Below are 16374 nucleotides of genomic sequence, written 5' to 3' on the forward strand. Positions count from 1 at the left end.
AAGTGTGGCATCAAGGAGCCTAGGAATTAAAAAAAAAATTTTTATTCATTGATGGGATGTGGGTGTCGCTGGCTGGCTAGGCCTGCATTTAGTGCCCATCCCTAATTGCCCTTGAGAAGATGGTGGTGAGCCACCTTCTTGAACCGCTGCAGTCCATATGGTGTAGGTACACCCACAATGCTGTTAGGAAGGGAGTTCCAGGATTTTGGCCCAGCGACAGTGAAGGAATGGCGATACAGGTCCAAGTCAGGATGGTGTGTGGCTTGGAGGGGAACTTGTAGGTGGTGATGTTCCCATGCGTCTGCTGCCCTTGTCCTTCTAAGTGGTAGAGGTCGCGGGTTTGGAAGGTGCTGTTGAAGGAACTTTGGCGAGTTGCTGCAGTGCATCTTGTAGATGGTACACACTGCAGCCACAGTGCGCCGGTGGTGGAGGGAGTGAATGTTGAAGGTGGTGGATGGAGTGCCAATCAAGCGGGCTGCTTTATCCTGAATGGTGTCGAGCTTCTTGAGTGTTGTTGGAGCGGCACTCATCCAGGCAAGTGGAGAGTATTCCATCACACTCCTGACTTGTGCCTTGTAGATGGTGGAAAGGCTTTGGGGAGTCAGGAGGTGAGACACTCGCCGCAGAATTCCCAGCCTCTGGCCTGCTCTTGTAGCCACAGTATTTATATGGCTGGTCCAGTTCAGTTTCTGATCAATGGTAACCCCCAGGATGTTGATAGTGGGGGATTCAGCGATGGTAATGCCATTGAATGTCAAGGGGAGATGGTTAGAGTCTCGCTTGTTGGAGATGGTCAATGCCTGGCACTTGTGTGATGCGAATGTTACTTGTCACTTGTCAGCCCAAGTCTGAATGTTGTCCAGGTCTTGCTGCATATGGACACGGACTGCGTCAGTATCTGACGAGTCTCGAATGGTGCTGAACAGTGCGCAATCATCAGCGAACATCCCCACTTCTGACCTTATGATGGAGGGAAGGTCATTGATGAAACAGCTGAAGATGGTTGGGCCTAGGACACTGCCCTGAGGAACTCCTGCAGTGATGTCATGTGATTGGGATGAATGACCCCCAACAACCACAACCAACTTCCTTTGTGCTAGGTATGATTCCAACCAATGGAGAGTTTTCCCCTCGATTCCCATTGACTTCAGTTTTGCTAGGGCTCCTTGATGCCACACACGATCAAATGCTGCCTTGATGTCAAGGGCAGTCACTCTCACTTCACCTCTTGAGTTCAGCTCTTTTGTCCATGTTTGGACCAAGGCTGTAATGAGGTCAGGAGCTGAGTGGCCCTGGCGGAACCCAAACTGGGCGTCAGTTAGCAGGTTATTGCTGAGTAAGTGCCGCTTGATAGCACTGTCGACGACACCTTCCATCACTTTGCTGATGATTGAGAGTAGACTGATGGGACGGTAATTGGCTGGGTCGGATTTGTCTTGCTTTTTGTAGACAGGACATACTTGGGCAATTTTCCACATTGCCGGGTAGATGCCAGTGTTGTAGCTGTACTGGAACAGCTTGGCTAGGTGCGCAGCTAGTTCTGGAGCACAAGTCTTCAGTACTATTGCCGGAATGTTGTCAGGGCCCATAGCCTTTGCAGTATCCAGTGTCTTCAGCCATTTCTTGACATCACGTGGAGTGAATTGAATGGGCTGAAGACTGGCATCTGTGATGCTGGGGACCTCAGGAGGAGGCCAAGATGGATCATCCACTCGGCACTTCTGGCTGAAGATAGTTGTAAATGCTTCAGCCTTGTCTTTTGCACTCACGTGCTGGACTCCACCATCGTTGAAGATGGGGATATTTTTGGAGCCTCCTCCTCCTGTTAACTGTTTAATTGTCCACCACCACTCACGACTGGATGTGGCAGGACTGCAGAGCTTTGATTTGATCCGATGGTTGTGAGATCGCTTAGCTCTGTCTATCGCATGTTGCTTCCATTGTTTGGCATGCAAGTAGTCCTGTGTTGTACCCTCACCAGGTTGACACCTCATTTTTCGGTATGCCTGGTGCTGTTCCCAGCATGCTCTCCTGCACTCTTCATTAAACCAGGGTTGATCTCCCGGCTTGATGGTAATGGTAGTGTGAGGGATATGCCGGGCCATGAGGTTACAGATTGTGGTTGAATACAATTCTGCTGCTGCTGATGGCCCACAGCGCCTCATGGATGCCCAGTTTTGAGTTGCCAGATCTGTTCGAAATCTGTCCCATTTAGCATGGTGGTAGTGCCACACAACACGGTGGAGGGTATCCTCAACATGAAGACGGGACTTCGTCTCCACAAGGACTGTGTGGTGGTCACTTCCACCAATGCTGTCATGGACAGATGCATCTGCAACAGGTAGATTGGTGAGGACGAGATCAAGTAGGTTTTTCCCTCTTGTTGGTTCCCTCACCACCTGTCGCAGACCCAGTCTGGAAGCTATGTCCTTTAGGACTCGGCCAGCTCGGTCAGTTGTGGTGCTACCGAGCCACTCTTGGTGATGGACATTGAAGTCCCCCACACAGAGGACATTTTGTGCCCTTGCTACTCTCAGTGCTTCTTCCAATTGGTGTTCAACATGAAGGAGTACTGATTCATCAGCTGAGGGAGGATGGTAGGTGGTAATTAGCAGGAGGTTTCCTTGCCCATGTTTGACTTGATGCCATGAGACCTCATGGGGTCCTGAGTCAATGTCGAGGACTCCCAGGGCTACTCCCTCCCGACTGTATACCACGGTGCCACCACCTCTGGTGGGTCTGTCCTGCTGGTGGGACAGGACATACCCAGGGATGGTGATGGTGGTGTCTGGGACATTGGTTGTAAGGTATGATTCGGTAATTATGACTATGTCAGGCTGTTGCTTGACTAGTCTGTGGGACAGCGCTCCCAATTTTGACACAAGCCCCCAGATGTTGGTAAGGAGGACTTTGCAGGGTCGACAGGGCTGGGTTTGCCGTTGTCGTTGCCGATGCTGAGGTCGATACCGGGTGGTCCGTCCGGTTTTATTCTTATTGTTTTTCGTAGCGGTTGTTTACAACTGAGTGGCTTGCTAGGCCATTTCAGAGGGCATTAAGAGTCAACCACATTGCTGTGGGTCTGGAGTCACATGTAGGCCAGACCAGGTAAGGACGGCAAATTTCCTTCCCTAAAGGACATTAGTGAACCAGATGGGTTTTTGCAACAATCGACAATGGTATCATGGTCGCCATTACTAAGACTAACATTTAATTCCAGAGTTAAATTGAATTGAATTTAAATTCCACCAGCTGCCGTGGTGGGATTTGAACCCATATCCTCAGAGCATTTGACTGAGCCTCTGGCTTACTAGTCTAGTGACATAACCACTACGCCACCGCCTCCCCCTATTTGAAGGCAATGGGAATCAAGGGGAAAATTTTCCACTGGCTGGAGTCATACCTAGCATAAAGGAAGATGGTTGTGGTTGTTGGACGTCAACCATCTCAGCCCCAGGGCATCGGTGCAGGAGTTCCTCAGGGCAGTGTTCTAGGCCCAACCATCTTCAGCTGCTTCATCAATGACCTTCCCTCCATCATAAGGTCAGAAGTGGGGATGTTCGCTGATGATCGCAGTGTCCAGTTCCATTCGCAACTTCTCAGATAATGAAGCAGTCCATGCCCGTATGCAGCAAGACCTGGACGACATTCAGGCTTGGGCTGATAAGTGGCAAATAACATTCGTGCCACACAAGTGCCAGGCAATGACTCTCTCCAACAAGAGAGAGTCTAACCACCGCCCCTTCACATTCAATGGCACTACATTCCGCTTGCCTGGATGAGTGCAGCTCCAACAACACTCAAGAAGCTCGACACCATCCAGGACAAAGCAGCCCAACTGATTGGCACCCCATTCACCACCTTAAACATTCACTCCCTCCACAACTGGCACACCATGGCTGCAGTGTGCACCACCTACAAGATGCACTGCAGCAACTCACCAAGGCTTCTTCAACAGCACCTCCCAAACCCACAACCTCTACCACCTAGAAGTATAAGGGCAGCAGGCACATGGGAACACCAACACCTCCAAGTTCCCCTCCAAGGTACACACCATCCTGACTTGGAAATATATCGTCGTTCCTTCATCGTCGCTGGGTCAAAATCTTGGAGTTCCCTCCCTAACAGCACTGTGAGAGTACCTTCACCACACAGTCTGCAGCGGTTCGAGATGGCGGCTCACCACCATCTTCTCAAGGGCAATTAGGGATAGGCAATAAATTCTGGCATGCCGACTGACATCACGCTCTCTTCATTTACATCTCCAGGGCCAGTGCTGCTATCGGCAGCGCTGAGGCCCTCACCAAAATAGTGGTCGGCGAGTCCCACACCAGGGAAGAGCACTAGAGTGGCGGCCGCCATTTTCGCTGGGATAGCAGCGCAAACGGGTGGCGGTAATTAGCCCAACATCCTTGGCCAGTTGCATTCCCATGACATTTCCAAATTCCCACTACCTCAGAAACATTCATGCTATCAAAAAAAAGACTAACTGGTTATTTATCTCACTGCTGATTGTGAAACCTTGCTGTGTGAAAAATGGTTACCATGTTTGTCTGCAAAACAACAGTGACTGCACTTGAAAAAAAATTCATTTTATGCAAAGCACCTTGGGAAGTTTCTGAGAACCACAATAACTCCCTATACAAATGCAAGTTCTGTCTTTATCTCACACAATTATCTCTATTTTTATTTATCTTTACATGCCTATTTAGATATTCACCCAGCTCTTTTTTAAAAAAAAGGTATTAATCAACATAGCATTAACTGCATTAGTTGAGAGTCTATTCTGAATATCTACTTCTCCTTCTAATCTCAAGTCTCACTTGATGCTTCTTAATTTTTTATTCATATCCTCCAGTCCTATTCCCTATTCGCATAGTCCAAATTAAATATCAACCTAAATCTACGTTATGGATTTGGATCATGGCATTTCTCAGTTTTCAATTCTACAAGTCTGTCTTCACAAATTAGAGCCGCAACTCTCACTATAATGCTTCGATACTCTTCAGAAGGCAAGATACACAAAATTATATACAATATTCCAAACACGGCCTGATCAATGACCTGCACAAAGTTGCACGCTGCATACAAGAGCCTGCAGCATATTCGTACTTACACATGCTTCCTTTATTTGATTTATCGGCTCTATTTCTCACTTGCTTCAAGGACACCCTCAAAGCCTCCTTGAAAAAGTGTAACATCCCCACCGACACCTGGGAATCCCTGGCCCAAGACCGCACAAAGTGGAGGAGAAGCATCCGGGAAGGCACCGAACACCTCAAGTCTCTTCACCGGGAGCAAGCAGAAGCCAAGCGCAGGCAGCGCAAGGAGCGCATGTCAACCCAAGCACCCCACCCACCCGCCCCTTCAACCACCATCTGCCCCACCTGTGACAGAGACTGTAGGTCCCGCATTAGACTCATCAGTCACCTGCGAACTCATTTTTAATGTGGAAGCAAGTCATCCTCGGTTCCGAGGGACTGCCTAAGAAGAATTTCTAATAAGAAATAAAAGAAAGTACTTTAAAACCCAGTACGAAACGAAAGCTGTAATGTATACTCAGTGTAGGGTCAGTGTATGGAAAACAACCAATAATTCAAACATATGAGTTATCTATTATATTATCCCTTATTTCAGATTACTATGATTCCTGGCTCAAGTACAAGTTATGACTCTCAAGTTTGGCATCCATAAAATAGATGAAAACACAAATTGAAACAAATTTATACATACAGGTAACCATGTCATGTTTCTATGGTAATTTTCTTCTGTTCCTACTGTGCTCAGTCCTTCTGGTTCAATACTAGGTTCACTAGTACTCCAAGGGCTACCTGTTAAAAATAGAAATAAAATCTTAAGTACAATCTTTTCACACTAAACACATCTACCATTCTATTTGCTTGAAGATAAGTGTGTTAATAAATTACCAATATCAGTAACTGTGTCATGACTTTGAGACAACAGAAGTTCTTCATTTTCTGACTCAGAGTCCTGCCGAGAAAGCTTTGTGCTCTTCAAACTACCAGCTCGTCGTATGCTCGACAAGGATCCACCCTTCTTTACTCGAAAACTTCGTGCCCCCTTTATCTGAAGTAGACGGGAACCTCCTGGTCTTACTTTTTTAATTGGTCCTAAGAAAATGAAGACTGCACGTCAAAAATGGCAGTACAAATGCCATGACATCTTACATAAAATGCAAGTAAACAACCAATCAATTATTTACCAGTTTTGATTAGTGAGCCTCGGATCAGTACAGTAACTATTCCTTGTTTTAAGTGGGATTCTACAGCTGAATTTGATTGGGATGGGGAAGTTATTTTGCTACGTAATTTTACAATTAGCTCAGAATTGTTATAAACTCCAGATTAAAAATAAGTGACTTAAAATCTCTAAACCATAGCCATAGTCTTATTACCATTTAAAACAAAATCAAACCATTCAAATGACTATGTTAAAATAATTTTAGTTTTATTTCAGTTGAATTTTGTTTAAACTCATCTGATTACTTAATTGGAGCAGTTGGCTGGCAGGAGTAGAACAGAGATCAACATCTGTGAGGGAACAAAATTACTATCAAAATATAGTAACCTAAAATTTATTATTTGAGATATCAGGGAACGCAAACTTAACATATTTGCAGAAAATTCCTTTGTCCAACAATAACAACTTACATTGTTGCATTATGCCTTTAACATAGAAAAACATCCCAAGGCGCTTCAGAATGTAATAAGACAAAAATCACCACCAAGCCAAAGGAAGAGATATTAGGGAGTGTGACTAAAATTTTGGTCAAGAGGTGGGGTTTAATTGGGGCGGGGTGGAGGAAGAGTTAAAAGGCAGACAGAGTGGTAAAGCGGACGAGAGGTTTAGGGATTTCCAGAGCTTGGGGCCTAGATTGCTGAAGGCATGGCCACCAATGGTGGGGTGCGAAAGGATTGGGGGATACACAAGAGACCAGAGTCGGAGGAACACAGAGTTCCTGGAGGGTTGTAGGCCTGACGGAGGTTATAGAGATAGGAAGGGGTGAAGCCACAAAGGGATTTGAACACAAGGATGAGGATTTTACATTGGAGACATTGGGAGACCAGGGGCCAACATAGGTCAGGGAGCACAGGGTGTGACTTGCTGAGGAATAGGATATGGGCTGCAGCTTCAAGTGAGCTGAAATATATGGAGGGTGGAAGATGGGAGAGCAGCCAGTAGAGCACTGGAATAGTCTACTCTGGAGGTTACAAAGGCATAGATGAGGGATTTGGCAGCAGTTGGACTGAGGCAGGGACAGAGGCGTACAATGTTACGTAGGTGGAAGTAGGCAGCCTTTGCGGTGGCGAGGATAAAGGGTCGGAAGCTAAGTTCGAGGTCATATAGGACACCGAGATCGCAAACAATCTGATTGAACCAGAGAGGGTGGCCAGGGTGGGGATGGACTTGGTGGCAAGGGTAGAGTTTGTGGCAGGGTTGAAGATGATGTTTTCGGTCTTACCAATAAATTGTGGCTCATCCACAAGTGAATCTAAGGCAAGCAGGCTGACAAGATAGAGGCAGTGGAGGAGTCAAGAGAGGTAGAGCTGGATGTCGTCAGCATGCATGTGGAACCTAACACCACGTTTACGGATTATGTCACCGATAGGCAGCATGTAGACAAGGACTCCAGAGTCAACGGTTTGGGTGGGATGAAAAGCTATTGCTGGAGATGGCCTGGCTATGACTGGATAGGTAAGAGTGGAACCAAGTGAGGGCAATCCCACTTAGCTAGCCAACGAAGGAGAGGCATTGGAGGAGTATAGTATATTCAACCGGGTCAAAGGTCGAGAAGGACAAGGTCAAATAATGCACCATATTCACAGTCACAGAGGTTATAATTTGTGGCTTTGATTAAGGCCATTTCAGTGCAGTTGCAGGGATGGAAACTTGATTGGAGAGATTCAAATATGGAATTGCGGGAAAGTTGGGCACAGATTTGGGTGGCGACAACAAGTTCAAGGGCTACTTTAGAGAAGGCACTAACCCATTTAAAATATACTGGCTAAAGCCTGCATTTTAATATTGAAAGAATGCCATAGGATTGCCTTCAGTCATATTAATTTTCCAAACGGTTATGTGGTATATCCAATTAGAATGATCATTCACACTTTACCAGAGTTAAATATACAAGGTATAACAAAGTCAGCATGATGGAAATCTATATTTTAAGATCAATCAAAATACTTTGATCAAAAGGAATATGCATCCAGTTTGTATGTATGTAGATCCATCATGCACTGGTGCTTTTTTTCTCATTTTGATGTGTATTGCCACAACCATTCTGTACAATACAATTTGTTAGTGCATTATTCTGAACTAGCTGAAGTGCCTGGCAGTGCCGAGGCTTTTTTGAGGGCATGTTGTTGTTGGAAGAGAGAGAGAGAGAGAGCGACTGGGGGGAAGAGAGAGAGCGACTGGGGGGAAGAGATGGAGGGGAGGGGAGGGGGGAGGGAGGGGAGGGGGAAGGGGAGGGGGAGGGCAGGGAAGGGGGGGAGGGCGGGGAAGGGAGGGTGGGGGGAGGGGAGGGGGGAAGGAAGGGAGGGAGGGGGGAAGGGAGGGCAGGGGAGGGGAAGGGAGGGAGGGGGGGAGGGGAGGGAGGGGAAGGGAGGGCGGGGGGGAGGGGGAGGGAGGGCGGGGGGGATGGAGGGCGGAGGGGAGGGAGGGCAGCGGGCGCCCCCCCCGAGGGTCGCGGCACCCGAGGGTCGCGACCCCCCCCCCCCCGAGGGTCGCGCCCCCCCCCCGGAGGTGAAGACCGCCGATTGCGCGCGCAGCAGGAGCTGAGACGCGGCGTCTCTCTCGGCCGGCGGGCCCGGTTGCCAGGGCAACCGTGACGCTGACCAAGCCAGAGAGAGAGACGCCCCGTCTCAGCTGCTCCTGCTGCGCGCGCGGGCCCCCCCCCCCCCCCCCCCGAGGGTCGCGGCCGCCCCCCCTCCCCCCGAGGTGAAGACCGCCGATTGCGCCCGTTGCCAGGGTAACGCTGGACGCTCAGCAAGCCCCGGCAGAGAGAGACGTCTCAGCTCCTGCTGCGCGCGCACCCTAGCGGCGCTGGGCTGAGGCTCGGCCCTCCAGCCTTCGAGTGGGGCCGGGAGGTGCCTAGCTCGGGCGTGGGTGTGGAGGAGACGCCGAGGCTTCTAGGCCTACCTGGAAAAGCGGGGAAAGGTAGGAAAATTAATGAGATTAGATAAGTTAATTACTTTCTAAATCATTTTTTTTTAAAACAATGTGTTTTAAAAGCAACGTTTTTTTTTTAAGACGCAGAAAGCGGGAAAAAGAAAGGAAAAGTTTGGAATCAAGATGGCGGCGACTCACCTCGGTTCAGAACGATAAAGCCCGGCCACACGCGCACCAATTGGCCCGGCGGCACACGCCAGCAACCCAGCGTACGATTGGTCGAGCTCGAAGTCACTCTGTCGCTAATGAGCGGATAATGAGATGCTAATGAGCGGATTGTTGAAGGTTTTTGGGATACCGCGGGCGCAATTTTAGCCCGGCCGAAACGTAAATACACTTAAAACCGTCTCGGAAGCGTAAGCTTTCTTTGGAGGTAACGCGCGCATAGGTACGCCCTGTAACTTTCGAGTGCATACCCGCAACGCACACGCGATGACAGACAGATAGACAGATAGACAGAATGACAGAAGTACCGATTTATATATATAGATGCACACGTTGTGCACAGGTGAATCTGGAACACAGATACAGAAGAAAAAGTATTCCATTAGATCGGGCCCAAGTCACCCTCAACATGAATAGATTAGTATCAGCAGAATTCCTAGGATATAGAAGTGCTTCAACTAACTGGACATTGCAAAGCTAATAATTGTTACATTCAGTGGGGTGAAAAACCATTATGCTGAGGGGTTGCAGCTGCACATGGAATGGGTTTGAAAGACTGACTATAAGATAAAGGGAGAAACTGGAGACAAAAGTGAGACAAATAAAAGTCTTTTACTTCAATACTAGAAAAATATTACAGGCAAAGAAAATATTAATATTAAGCATGAAAGTTATGTGCAACTAAATGTAATTACCTCTACTTCAATTAACAGTGACTGGCTGATACTGCACTTTTTCTAAATGTATCAGCAATAGTAATGCTGTGCAAGACAAAAATTTTACTGCAGAAGTCTGACATTGATAACGAAGCAGTAATATATTGACAGTAATGTCTGTAAGTACGTAAATAAAAATTGATTAACTCTGTTTAGAGATTTTTAAAACTTGACGATCAAGTTTTGAAAGGATACATACATTGAGGGATTCTACACATGGCAGTACTCCAGACTGGGTGTGTGGCGGTTTACCAATTCAAACACAGGAGGAGTGGATGCAGGAAGAATAACCACAGAAAGCTCTTCAGATGACTCAAAGGAATTCTGAACAGCTACAACCCAGAATTAATGTGGAGGACGATTATGTTTTTGCAGCAGTGGAATCAGCAAACTGACAAAGAGTCAATCCACTCTGTCAATTACATCCAATACAATTGCATAACATTATTCAATGGCATCCCGTCATTGTACATCTTGCCATTTCTAGATTTCTTAATGGCATGAACGCAGTCAATAGGCTCTGTAAGGTTCTAGGACATTGGGGCAGTTGTCACAAAGCTAACATTTGCCTTGTGTGGAAAACGTGTCTCTGTATCTGCTTTTACAGACCTGCCTGCATGCTTGTGGTACCTCTGGGCAGGCCTTTTGAAGGACCTGGTGACAGGTGATGGGTTTTCTCATTGCTTGACTGTTCAAGGTGGAATCTTCTCCCTTGGTTCCAACTTTTCAAAGGCTTTCAATGACTTCCACTTGCAAGTAATTTGATTGTCTTGTCCATCAGTATCCTCCTAGGTGGTTATGGCCTTTGAATGGATACAGCGCAACTGAACGAGGACAACTTTTCTGTTGAGATAACAGGGACATAATGCAATTTATTACATGAGAATACACATACACTGGAAATGAGAAAAAAAATTGGTTGCTATAAGAGCAGAGAATAATGTATGCAGGTCAGCCATAGCTGTGGAAAATATGTGAGACTTTACACACTGCTACTGTATGCTGTCTAACGTAAATGTTATGAACAGTGCTTTCAAAATACTTTTACTATCCTAGGAATTTTTCAGAAAAATAAATACTTGTCACTTACCCGACAGTTACGTCTCTGGGAGAACGTTTCTCCCTAACTTGAATAGCATCACCATTGTTTCCTGCTTCATGTGAGTGTTTTTTTTTTAGTTGCATTGAGCTTCCTCTGAATTCTGAAGCTTCTTTCTTGCTCCCCTTTTGAGGTTAATACATTTTCTGCAGTCCTGTGACATCCATCAAATTTATTGATTTTGTTTCTTATGTATAGGTTCACCCCTCTGAAGCAGGTATCGGTTGATTGTTGCCCAGAGGCAGACTTTTTATTATATTATATATATGAGCTGTTTCAATAATATAAGCAATTTATATTCTGTGAAATATGATAGCCTTTGTCTTCTTTTCAACTCTACTTTGCATCTCTATTCCCTCTTCCAACACCAGTATGTGCCACACTCAATATCAAATACTGAGATGATACCAACTAATTTTTGATTGGGTGTCTCATCTTACCACTGGCAGTAAATCAAGCTGCTGCATTTTGCAAACTGTCACACTCCCCCTTGAGCAGTAAGTGAAGGAATTAACTACCAGACAATTGCCTCAAGGGCGTTAATGCCCACATCTGGGAACATCATCCAGTCTATTTTTAAGGTAGACAGTTTTACTGGTCTAGATGCAAAGTAAAAGTAACTACAATGGACAGTGATCATCTAACTTACTTAAACTTATGATTAAGTTGCAGTTTTTCTTTATTAAAAAAAAAAGGGGGAAAAATTCGGTTGGTTTGCGCCTCCCATTAGTGCCTCTCGGGGGCACTAGGAACTTAGTGCCCGAGCGCAGCGATTTTAGCGCCGCTTGCGAAATTGACCAGTCGTTTTGCGGCGGCGCTAAACACTACTGCCACGATCTCCTTCGCCCACAGATCGTGACATCAGTTGAGCGTGTAACACCCCGGTAGCGCCCCGGACTGGATATTGAGTCACGCCCCCTGCCTTAGCGCCTGCCGCTAGAAACGACAGGTAGAGGGGAATGTTTTCAAGTCGGGAAGGGGCTGGGGGAGTGCAATTTAAAGGCGGGCGCTTCCTGCCTTTTCTTGTCGGCAAAATTTTTGGTTTTAATCGCTGTCCTAAGGAGTTTTGGCCCTCAGCACCACTTTTGAGGTTCCTAAGCGCCGAGCTCTTTCCCTGGGCCTATCCATTAGTGCTTCCAACACAATTGCTTTTGCGGTCTCTCCAGGCCAAGATTCAAGGCTGCAATGAGCAGGGTGTGGCTGGCCAGTAAGATGGCCCCTCCCCTTTAAGAACTGGATGGCACCAGTGTGTCTGGCTTCCATGGTAACTGGCATCGCCTGAGCTTCAGTAGCGTTCTGAGGTAGCGCCTCGCTCCCTGATGTTTGCGCCGTAAGAGAGGTGTGAAGCGCCTGATTTAGCACTCAAATCACCTCCAGGGGCGATAGAGGTGAATTTTGCAGTCAGAGGTGATAATTAGCACCGGGTGCTAAACTTTGTGCCCGGCCAATATTAGAGCCACAAAATGGGCGATACCGAATTTTTCCCCCATAAACTTTATAAATAATACTAAAAAATGATTAAAAATCCTTTCCAACCCTTCTTCTCTTCACAGGCTGTATCTGATTTAAGAGTATGGCTGCTGCTGTGTAGTGAATCCTTTGAATCTTGTTCATCATCAATAATTCCTGCAAAACTGATTTTGCGTTCGTATCTATGCCGATCTAGTTCAGGATCAAGACGGAGTCTGCAGCTTTCCAAATCCTGCTCAAGAGAATTAGACATCATTCAGACTAACTTGAAAGTACTTTTTTTTAAACTGGTAGTTAAATTGAATGGAAACGTCTCATGTTTTTGAAATGCAATTATTGTGATTTAGGTAAAATCTACGGACCTGAATTTACAGTCAGAGGCTGCCCGCAAAAAATCTACGAACCTACCTTCTGCCTCGGGATCCTCGGAGACTCGCGCTCCTGGGCCTCTACACGCAGACATGTGTAGAGGCCCACGTATCCCAGGGGCGCAGGTGGTTCACAAGCGCCCCTAGGATCACGTACATATGGAACCCCCATAAGCATGAATGGGGATCACATAAAAAACACATTAACATAACAAATAAAAAAATTACATATTTAAAATTAATTAAAATACAATATAATTAAACATTTAAAACAAAAATTTTTAAAGGGGCTAAAAATAACCTTACCTTAGTTTACAGATGTTTTAATATTTAAATGATTGAAAAAAATATATATTTTTATATTCATTTAAATTCTTACGCTGGTAAAAACAAGCCTTATGCCTGCTTTTACCAGTCATAAGAATTTCACGGGCATTCGCTGGGTATATAGCCCAACTCTCTGCCCGCGGATGTCCATTTCCCGGGGATGGCTACGATCGGTCAAGAAGATTCTTGCCAGATCACAAGTTCCGGGTTTTGTGCACGAAAACCCGGAACTTGCGCAGCCCTTACGGGCGCGTACACACCACATACACACTCGTGGGGGCCGCAAAATACGGGCCTACATGTTTTGGTCTCTTCTGTGTATTTTTCTTCAATTTGAATTATAAGACTATTGACTATAGTTGTACGTTTCGGGTAATATTTTCTCTGACAGTGGTTTGCTAACAGTACTAAGCAGCTAATACAAAAGCAAAATATTGCAGATGTTGGTAATCTGAAATAAAAACAGGAAATGCTGGAAATATTCAGGTCAGGCAGCATCTGTGGAGAGAGAAATATCAACCTGAAACGTTAACTCTGTTTCTCTCTCCACAGATGCTGCCTGACCTGCTGAGTATTTACAGCATTTTCTGTTTTTATACTAAGCAGCTGTTGATTATACTCACAACAAGAGGCTCAGCACGTGGTCGAGGCAAGCAAGGGAAGGTTTCCCGAAGAAATGTCGTGATCTCTAGAAGAAGTTGGCATGCTGCCATCTTTAGTGCGAAGGGACAGCCGCACTTGGTGGGATTAACAGTATCTGTCAGAAACATCGGAATGATGAGCGGTCAAGAAATATTGGTTTCGAACAAATTTTGTTTGTAATTACCATAGAATCATAGAATAATACAGGACAGGAGGCCGCCATTTGGCCCATCGCATCTACACCAGCTCTTTCGAAGAGCAGTCCAGTTAGTCCCACTCCCCCGCTCTTTCCCCATAGCCTCAGCCATTGGAAACAGTTTCTCTTTATTTACTCTATCTAAACCCTTCACAATTTTAAATACCTCTATCAAATCTTCTCTTAGTCTTCTCAGCTCTAAGGGCTAATCACTACATCCATATAAACCACAATCTCAGTTTATGGCAATTTGTTGCTGCAGCAGTGAAACTTTTCGAAAGGCACACATTTGTCCTGAAACCTCCAGTTGAAATAGGTTATCTGCTAGATAGACAGGCTACTTGATGAAAAGTAAAACAGAGTTCCATGACCTCTTGCTTCTTTAAATGCATATCTTATTTTAATTTTTATTCTTAGACATGCATATGTAGACTGTCAATATTCAAAAATCCTGTACTTTTCTTTAAATAAAAGCAATTAAAAGAACACAAGGATAAACATATACTCACATGACACCTTAGCCAAACTGAAAAGTACTCAAATTATAAGATAATGTTTACCAAATCTGATTCATTTACTCAAATATGTATTATGCTAGTTGATCTCTTGTGGCATTGCACACAGGAAATCAAGGCCATGTGAAGACGGTTTATAGGGCAGGTAATAATTGGACCAGGGTGTCCAGATGTAATTCAGTCTCCATTTTCAAGTCATACATTCTGCCCTTATTTTTTATATTTCCATGATAAATTCCCATATCCACATTTGTAATGGAAACTGCCTGTATAACGTTGTCACACTGTAATTACACCCTCTGATCAGTAGAGCTACTCCAGCACCACTACTGGCAGGAGGGTGTAATTATAATACTGTGGCAGAGCCACTGAGGGACTCTGAGCAACTGTATATAATTCCCTTTAACGATGTTTTACTCCAACCTAAGCCTGTACCAGTCTGTTAGTGATTTCTGTGTTTGTACATACTGTTTGCATGTACGGGGCGCGGCCCCTTTAAGACTGCGGCAAAGCGCGGGTAAACGCGATGACGTCATGCCGCTAATCACGTGACCACCCAAGCACGGGAGAAACGTGATGACGTCATGACGCCATCCACAGGACCGCCCTGGCAGTCCTCGTGGAGCCTCCGACCAGCAAAGACCTGTTTTCGTGGCTCTCCTGTATAGATCTTGACAAACTGTTTAAACTCGTTAGTTCTGCATTAAAACTTGTTTGTTTGATCGCCTGAGTCGACCTCAGTTCTTAGATAGGAATTTGACAATTCCTACATTGGTGACCCCGTCTTTTGCGAACATTTTCGCAAAAAGAACACTACATGGAGGCCAACGCCATTTCGTTGAAGCTACCGCAGTTCTGGGAGCAGCAGGCAACCTCGTGGTTCATCCAGGTCGAAGCCCAGTTCGCCCTGAGAGGCATCGTTGCAGATCAAACGAAATACCTCTACGTGGTCTCGGCACTCGAAAGCTCCGCCGCCTCGCGGATCATCAGCCTCCTCCAGAACCCTCCATTGGAGCGCAAGTATGACACCATCAAGGCGCGGTTGCTGCAAGTCTTCGGGCTCACTAAATCAGAGCACGCATGTCGATTGCTCGCCATGCCCGGGCTGGGGGACTCCAAGCCTTCGGAATTGATGAGCCAAATGCTCACACTCCTGGGCTCCGAACCGGAATGCTTCCTTTTCCGGGAACTATTCCTCAGCCAGCTGCCTGAGCAGGTGCAAGCTGTCCTGGCCCGATCCGAGGTAGAAGACTGCACAGCACTCGCGGCAGAGGCAGACAAAATATTTGCGGTTCCGCAGCGGTACTGCACTGCCACGAGGCACCCATCCCCCGCGGAAGCCGCCACGAGGCGCCCCTCCCCCACAGATGCCGCCACAGCTCGTCAGTCAACAGGGCTGTGTTTCGACCATGCGCAGTTCGGCGCGAAGCCAAGACGAGGTCGGCCACCCATCATCGTCACACCGGATCAAGTGCAATCGACCGCCAGCCGCCCAGCAGCTGCCGCTTCGGGAGTACAGGAGTCGTTCTGACAGGCTGGTCAGACCCCCTCACCGTTTGACTTTTTCCATTAAAGAGAATTCTGGGGGGGCGCATGTGGCAGAGCCACTGAGGGACTCTGAGCAACTGTATATAATTCCCTTTAACGATGTTTTACTCCAACTTAAGCCTGTACCAGTCTGTTA

General features: G+C 46.4%; 1 protein-coding gene across 1 annotated transcript in view; it reads right to left on the reverse strand.

Moving 5' to 3' along the window:
• unc80 (unc-80 homolog (C. elegans)) overlaps positions 1 to 16374 on the reverse strand; it is a 378796-nt gene that overhangs the window by 206606 nt on the left and 155816 nt on the right. The window contains exons 26-29 of the mRNA XM_085984208.1: positions 13961 to 14094; positions 12709 to 12874; positions 5925 to 6128; positions 5731 to 5828 (exon numbers count right to left, since the gene is read on the reverse strand). Of these exons, the coding sequence (XP_085840334.1) occupies positions 5731 to 5828; positions 5925 to 6128; positions 12709 to 12874; positions 13961 to 14094 (602 nt within the window). The remainder of the gene's footprint in view (positions 1 to 5730; positions 5829 to 5924; positions 6129 to 12708; positions 12875 to 13960; positions 14095 to 16374) is intronic.

This window comes from Somniosus microcephalus, chromosome 4 (genome assembly GCF_052327205.1).
Source record: "Somniosus microcephalus isolate GS21.2 chromosome 4, FLI_Smic_1.0, whole genome shotgun sequence".
NCBI lineage: Eukaryota > Metazoa > Chordata > Chondrichthyes > Squaliformes > Somniosidae > Somniosus > Somniosus microcephalus.